This window comes from Coffea arabica, chromosome 5e (assembly GCF_036785885.1).
Source record: "Coffea arabica cultivar ET-39 chromosome 5e, Coffea Arabica ET-39 HiFi, whole genome shotgun sequence".
NCBI classification, from domain to species: Eukaryota; Viridiplantae; Streptophyta; class Magnoliopsida; order Gentianales; family Rubiaceae; genus Coffea; species Coffea arabica.
The window spans coordinates 6020478-6028342 of record NC_092318.1 but is presented as its reverse complement, the minus strand read 5'-3'; the positions used below and the strand labels follow the sequence as shown (position 1 = coordinate 6028342).

Here is a 7865-nt window from a genome sequence, read left to right as displayed (position 1 = left end):
TCATACATGTTCAATAGGAATTTAAGAAAATTTCGGCAGAGTTTCCCCTTGAAAAAGGGCTAAGCTCCCTGCCAAAATGTACCCAAAATTAAACAAATAAACTTCCTAACAATTCTCAAATCCAATTCCCACACTTAGAAAGGATATTAGCAGTGAAGAAATCATTTCATGCATATTAAGTGCAAACAATTTTAAATTATATCCATTTGCAAGAATGAACACTCAAACACTTGAGAATATCTCCAATCCAATTCATAACACTCGTTAACACTTAAGTTAACTACACATGAGTCCCAATTCATCCAAATACTAATTATTTCAAGTAAAAGTGGTTCAATGTGCTTAACTTGATCGGGAACACACACTTTTACCCAATGGGCTATTGCTTTAGTGATAGCATATCATTTTCAATTGATATAACAGTGATTTATACCTCTCGGAACAAGCAAAATTCACAAGTTTAATTTACTAAAATGCTCAAACCCAAAAATTGAGAAGCAAAACTCAAAACTATCACCAAATCCATAATTCTCTCACAAATAAGCATGAAAATAATTATAACAGCTGATTTGAGCACAATGTAGCACACTTATATGAAGAATTTTCAAAAATTAAGCTATTAGCAAAATATATTGAAAACTAAAAATATACAAAAAAATGAGAGATATAAAATGTCCCAGAAATTCGCAATTTGTTACCTCAAATAGATGGAGTGATGATGGAGGATGATAATGATGCAAAAATGGAGAACAACCAAGCCCAAATTCGATCTCAAATTGCAAGATTTCAATTCGGCCCTAATTTGCTTCTTGAAGATCAAAACCCCTCAATTTGATGTTTTTGATTCCAAATTGTTGAGGGTTAATGCTCACAAGAGGTTAGTGAAGGTTTTTATTGTGAAAAATTGGGAATTTTATGGATGAAATGGAAGATTGGAGGAAAGGGGATAGGGTTTCGAAGAGAGAGAGAAAAGAAATCTGGAAAATGAGGAACCGAGGCCTCGTTTCCCTTCTTATCGCGAACGGATCCGAGGTCGGATCAGTTCTGGAAGGCCTCGGATCCGACAAGGCTTGGATCAGTCTCAACAGAAACACAGACGAGCCCTCGGATCTATCTGGGTTGGAAACGATCCGAGCTCGGATCTATTGATCCGAGGTCGTATCTGTCTGGGATATTTCGGATCCGGGCTCGGATCTAGATTTCTCTGCACTTACTGCAGAAACTGCAATTTTTTTAACTTTTTCTCCCTTTTCCGGCCAATTCCAAAACACACATTGGATAAACTTTTTATCAATTCTAACCTCCCACACACATGCAATATACCTTAAACACAATATCCATCCTCTCAAAACACAACAAACACATTTACATTGAAAATCGAGGGGTGAGGTTCTTTGATTATTTTTGCATTTTTACATCAAAATGGCATTTTTGAGCATTAAATACACATCAAATGAATCCATGAACCTTTATAACCATAAGGTCGTTGGCAGTATTGGAGTGGGGGAACTTTTGCAGGGGTGGGGAAGGGGGGTGGCGGGCAGAGGGAGAGAGAGGGAGAGCTTTTGCAGGGGTGGGGGAGGGGGGTTGCGGGCAGAGGGGAGCGACGGGGGAGCTTTTGCAGGGGGCGGCGGAGGTAACGGGGAAGAAGAAGAAGAAGAAGAAGAAGAAGAAAAAGGAAAGAAAGAAAAAGAAAAAGAAAGAGAAAGAGAAAAAAAAAGAAAAGGAAAAAAAATTTCACCTTCACCTTACAAAAATTTCTACAAAATTTTTTCAAAAACTTCTACAGTACACTACAGTAAAGTTTTAGACAAATTCCCAAAAAACTCAGGTTCCAAACAGGCCCCATGATCTCACCAAAACTCACTTGAATTGCACAATGTATGTATAGGCATAGAAATTTTAAGCACTTAAAACACAATTTGGTAAGAAAAACTCCCTGCCAACATGTTCTTCAAGTGCACCTCCAAAATGGATGATAAAACTCCCGTATCTCCTACAAACAAGTGAAATACATCTAATTAGTCAATTAAATTACACCAAAATGTAAGAAACACATAAAAACACACAAAAACACGATTATTATTGGGTTGCCTCCCAACAAGCGCTTTTGTTTCTAGTCGTTGGCTCGACTCTCCTATAACTTCTTTAATTCTCCTTTGCATTTCCTAAGGAGTAAATTACCCCTTTAGGAACTTTTTCTCCTGCCAAATAGGGCTTCAATCTTTGTCCATTTACTTTAAATGGAGAACCATTTTCTCCTTTTATTTCCACTGCTCCATAAGGAAATACTTGAGTTACTTCAAATGGTCCCGACCACCTTGACTTTAATTTTTCTGGAAATAACCTCAAGCGTGAGTTGAACAAAAGTACATGTTCCCCTACCTGAAATTTTTTAGGAATAATATGCTTATCATGCCAATATTTGATCTTTTCTTTATAAATTTTGGCATTTTCATATGCATGTAGTCGGTGTTCCTCCAATTCACTTCGCTCAAGTAATCGCTTTTCTCCTGCAAAATTAAAATCCATGTTAATAGATTTAATTGCCCAATAAGCTTTGTGCTTAATCTCCACAGGTAGGTGACAAGCTTTCCCATAGACTAAACGATACGGCGACATCCCTAGGGGTGTCTTAAATGCCGTTCGGTAAGCCCATAGTGTATCATCTAGCTTTGTAGCCCAATCCTTGCGTGATTTATTCACAGTTTTCTCCAAAATGAGCTTTATCTCTCTATTAGCTAACTCTGCTTGTCCATTGGCTTGAGGATGATATGGAAGTGATGTCTTGTGCCTACAACCATATTTAAACAATAAGGAATCCAATTGTCTGTTACAAAAATGTTTCCCTTCATCACTTACTATGGCCTTGGGTATACCAAATCTACTGAAAATATTCTTTTTAAGGAATCTAAGTACAATCTTAGAGTCATTAGTAGGTGAAGCGATTGCTTCTACCCATTTAGAAACATAATCCACTGCTACTAAGATGTACTTATTATTAAAAGAACTAGGAAATGGTCCCATAAAATCAATATCCCATACATCAAATAACTCAACTTCCAAGAACGTAGTCAGGGGCATTTCATTTTTTCGAGATATATTTCCAGTTCTTTGGCATGCATCACAATTTTTAACATATTCCCTAGCATCTCGGTACATAGTTGGCCAATAAAATCCTAATTGCCATACTTTTGCCACAGTCTTTGAAGTACTGAAGTGACCACCTGTTTCAAGGTTATGACAATGATATAAAACATTATGTACCTCATCTTCAGGAATACATCTACGTATCATACCATCGGCACAATGTCTGTATAGCAATGGTTCCTCCCAAAAGTAACTTTTGACGTCATATAAGAATTTCTTCTTTTGATGATAATTAAACCCCTTTTGAATCTCTCCACTGACCAAGTAGTTAGCAAAATCTGCATACCATGGAGAATTTCTAAGTGCTAGAACAAACTCATCCGGAAAATTCTCTTGAATTGGAACCTGATCTTTGGTTGGGATATATTCCAAACGTGATAAATGATCTGCAACTACATTCTCCGATCCCTTTTTGTCTTTTATCTCCACATCAAATTCCTGCAATAAAAGAATCCACCGAATTAGTCTAGGTTTTGCATCCTTCTTATGCAGCAAATATTTAAGAGCTGAATGGTCCGTATATATAATAACTTTAGATCCTACTAAATAGGATCTAAATTTGTCCAAAGCAAATATCACTGCCAATAGCTCTTTTTCTGTCGTTGAATAATTGAGTTGTGCCTCATTTAGCAACTTGCTAGCATAGTAAATGATGTGCAATCGTCCTTCTTTCTTTTGTCCCAAAACTGCTCCAACCGCATAATCACTTGCATCACACATCAATTCAAATGGTAGTGACCAATCGGGTGAAGTTATAATTGGGGCCGAAATCAATTCCTTTTTCAACCTTTCAAATGCAACCAAACAATTGTCATTAAATTGAAAAGGAGTATCTTTACATAATAAATCACATAATGGCTTTACTATTTTAGAAAAATCTTTAATAAAACGTCTATAAAAGCCAGCATGTCCTAAAAAACTCCTTATCCCCTTGACATTGCTTGGGGGTGGCAATTTTTCGATAACTTCTATTTTGGCTTTATCCACCTCAATTCCCTTGGAGGAAATCTTGTGCCCTAAGACAATTCCTTCTTTTACCATAAAATGGCATTTCTCCCAATTTAGTACAAGATTTGTTTCCTCGCATCTCTGCAAAATCAATTCCAAATTATGAAGACAATGATCAAAAGATGAACCATACACAGAAAAATCATCCATAAATATCTCCATAATTTTCTCAATATAATCAGAAAAAATAGCCATCATGCATCGTTGAAAAGTTGCAGGAGCATTGCATAAACCAAATGACATTCTTCTAAAAGCAAAAGTGTCATAAGGACATGTAAATGTGATCTTCTCTTGATCCTCTGGAGCTATAGCTATTTGATTATATCCTGAAAAACCATCAAGAAAACAGTAAAATTCATATCCAGCTATTCGCTCCAATAATTGATCAAGAAATGGTAGGGGAAAATGATCTTTTCTTGTTACCGTATTTAACTTACGATAATCAATGCACACTCTCCACCCTACCACAAGTCTAGATGGAATCAATTCATTATTTTTACCCACGATTGTAGTTATTCCACCTTTCTTTGGTACCACATGAATTGGACTAATCCAAACACTATCGGAGATAGGAAAGACTATACCTGCATCAAGCCACTTAAGAATTTCATTTCTTACCACCTCTTTCATGTTTGGATTGAGTCTTCTTTGTGTTTCCACCACTGGTTTGCAATTGTCCTCCAATAAAATGCGATGCATGCATATAGAAGGACTTATACCTTTAATGTCTGAAATTGTCCATCCAATTGCCTTCTTACGCTTCCTTAGAACTCTTAGCAACTTTGTACACTGCTCATCATCAAGATCAGCACTAACAATTACAGGTAAAGTGCTATTTTCTCCAAGAAATTCATACCTTAGATGAGTTGGAAGTGGCTTAAGCTCTAACCTTGGAGGTTCAATTTCTGAAGGTTGTGAAAACCCTTTTCCTTGGCCAAGACTTTCATACAAATTACTCCTTTTATAAGGTGCTTGAAAATCCAAGTACTTGGCCAATTCTTCAATTTCTTCATAAACATCTTCTTGCTTACCTAAACTCATTAAACAATGCTCAAGAGGATCTAAGTCAAAGTTGACTTGACTCATCTCTTGGGTTAGTTTATCAATTGTGCCAATAGAATAAGCATGATCGGTAAAAGAAGGGTATTTTTCCATTTCATTCAAATTAAATTCTACTTCTTCTTCCCCTACTTGAAACTTAAGCTTGCCATTTTTTACATCAATAATAGTACCTGCAGTAGTTAGAAATGGTCTACCTAGAATAATTGGCATAGATATATCTTCTTCCATATCTAATACCACAAAATCCACTGGAATGATAAATTTTTGAACTTTTATCAATACATTCTCCAACACTCCCAATGGATATCTAATAGACCGATCCGCTAGTTGCAAAGTAATATTTGTGCGTTTAAGCTCATGCAAACCCAATTGTCTAGCCACCGTTAAAGGTATTAATGATACACTAGCACCAAGATCACACAATGCTTTAGAAAAATCAACGTTACCTATGGTGCAAGGTATAGAAAAACTCCCTGGATCCTTCAACTTCGGTGGTAGCTTATTTTGAATAATTGCACTACATTCCTCCGTTAATGCTATTGTTTCGCAGTCTTCCAACTTTCTTTTTCTAGTCATGATTTCCTTGAGAAATTTCGCATAAGACGGAATCTGCAAAATAGCATCGGCAAAAGGAATGTTAATGTGCAATTGTTTGAACAGTTTAACAAATTTTTCAAACTCTTTATCAAACTTATTTTGCTTTAATCTTTGTGGAAATGGAATCGCAGGAGGTATTGGAATGGTAGCGGAAGATGATGGTTGATTTTCTCTTGATTCCTCCCGGCTATTTTCTTCCACTATCGCCTCTTGGTTCCTCTGCTTTTCTTCTTGTTTTTCATTCTCATCTTTCTCAACTTCCATCACTGGAGGATCTTCTAATTGCTTACCACTACGAAGAGTAATGGCTTTCATATGCTCCTTAGGATTGACCTCTGTTTTGCTAGGTAATTCGCCTTGATTTCGATTATTTAACGAACTAGCAATTTGACCAATTTGGACCTCTACATTCCTGTACATTGTAGTGAGTTGGTCCAACCTTCCTTCTACTCGCTCAAATCTGTCTGAAGTAACTTTTGCGAGCTTTTCCACTGCCATCTCCCAACCAGGTTTAGTTTCAGCTTGTTGTTGCCTTGATTGAAATCCCGGTGGATTGGTTGGCCTTGGTTGATTTCCTTGATCCTTCCATCCAAAGTTTGGATGATTTCTCCACCCCGGATAGTAAGTATTCGAGTAGGGGTTATTTTGAGCATTACGATTGTAATTATTGACGAATTGTACCTGCTCAGAATCAACACACTCATTAGTATCATGTTCACCTCCACATATAGAACAACATGTTACATGTGCATTAGATGAACTTGTACCAACTCCACCTTGTCTACTTAGCAACTTCATCACATTATTCATTTGAGCACTCAGCATATTGAGAGTGTCCATTTCTATCATACCTGCGTGACGTCTTGTAGTACCTTTCTCATTGGCCATTGGTAGTTATTTGCTGCCATTTCTTCTATCAAATTATGAGCCTCTTGGGGTGATTTACCCATTAAAGCTCCACCTGCGGCTGCATCAATCATAGTTTTAGTGGAGAAAGATAAACCATTATAAAAGGTTTGTATAATCAGCCATTCGGGTAGTCCATGGTGTGGACATTTCCGTAACAATTCTCTGAACCTTTCCCATGCTTCATATAATGATTCTCCTTCCATTTGACTAAAACAAGTGATATCCATTCTTAGCTTAGCAGTCTTACCGGGTGGAAAATACTTATTCAAAAATGCCCTTGATAAATCATCCCATGTAGTAAAAGTGTTAGGAGCATGAGAGTGTAACCATATTTTTGCCTTATCCCTTAATGAAAATGGGAACAACCGTAACCTAATAGCATCATCACTAACTCCATTCATTTTAATGGTATCACATATTTCTAAGAATGTAGCTAAGTGTGTATTAGGATCTTCTACTGCATTACCTCCAAATTGAGATTGTTGAACCATTTGGATAAGTGATGGTTTAATCTCAAAGTTGTTAGCATTTACCGAAGGCCTTGCTATGCTAGTTTGTGAACCTTGTGTTCTCGGTAAAGCAAAATCTCGCAGAACTCGCCTATTTGGGTCATTTTCCGCCATTTCTTCTTCAAATGGTAATTCTATCAAGATATCTTCTATTGGCTGCCAAACCTCTTGTTCCTCTTGATGCAGTGTATTCCTCCTTTGTCTCCGCAATGTTCTTTCAATTTCAGGATCAAAAGGTGCGATTTCTTGATTTGATCGGTGCATACACTACAAATAAAAATAAGAGAAATTTTTACAGTTTTAATTCAACAACTTGGATAAAAACAATGAAAATGTCTAAATTAATAGAGATGACTAGGCCCTAATATTGCCGCTCCCCGGCAACGGCGCCAAAAACTTGACGGGATTTTTACTATCAATGCAAGTTTAATTCCGAATTTACACCCGTTGGACTGCAAGTATACATGTTGCAATTGTAGTACAAGATGTGTATCGGGTCGATCCCACGATGAGCAATTTAAACAATTACTAAGCCCTTGTTTTCTCTATTATTTAGACTTACAATTAATTTGAGCAGAGAAAATATAATGCTGTAATCTACAACTCTGATATACAAATCTAGTTTAACAA

At 36.7% G+C, this 7865-nt stretch overlaps 1 protein-coding gene and 1 non-coding gene across 2 annotated transcripts; one reads left to right on the top strand and one right to left on the bottom strand.

Annotated features, from left to right (window-relative positions):
* Positions 1-2148: 2148 nt before the first annotated feature.
* LOC140006862 (uncharacterized) lies at positions 2149-7499 on the bottom strand. Its single transcript, XM_072049530.1, has 5 exons — positions 7260-7499; positions 6025-6498; positions 4743-5829; positions 3188-3227; positions 2149-2794 (listed from the first exon to the last, which is right to left on the bottom strand). Exons 1-5 carry the CDS (start codon positions 7497-7499, stop codon positions 2149-2151), a joined length of 2487 nt encoding a protein of 828 aa, XP_071905631.1.
* LOC113719573 (small nucleolar RNA R71) lies at positions 6856-6962 on the top strand. The gene has a single exon (XR_003454922.2). It is a non-coding gene; the product is annotated as a small nucleolar RNA R71 (small nucleolar RNA).
* Positions 7500-7865: the final 366 nt, after the last annotated feature.

Coding starts and splice junctions, on each gene's coding strand:
- LOC140006862 (XM_072049530.1), bottom strand. CDS start 7,499: ATGCACCGATCAAATCAAGAAATCGCACCTTTTGATCCTGAAATTGAA. Junction 6,499..7,259: donor CTAGCATAGCAAGGCCTTCG/GTAAATGCTAAC, acceptor GATTCTGAGCAG/GTACAATTCGTCAATAATTA. Junction 3,228..4,742: donor TCTTAAGTGGCTTGATGCAG/GTATAGTCTTTC, acceptor ACCTTGAAACAG/GTGGTCACTTCAGTACTTCA.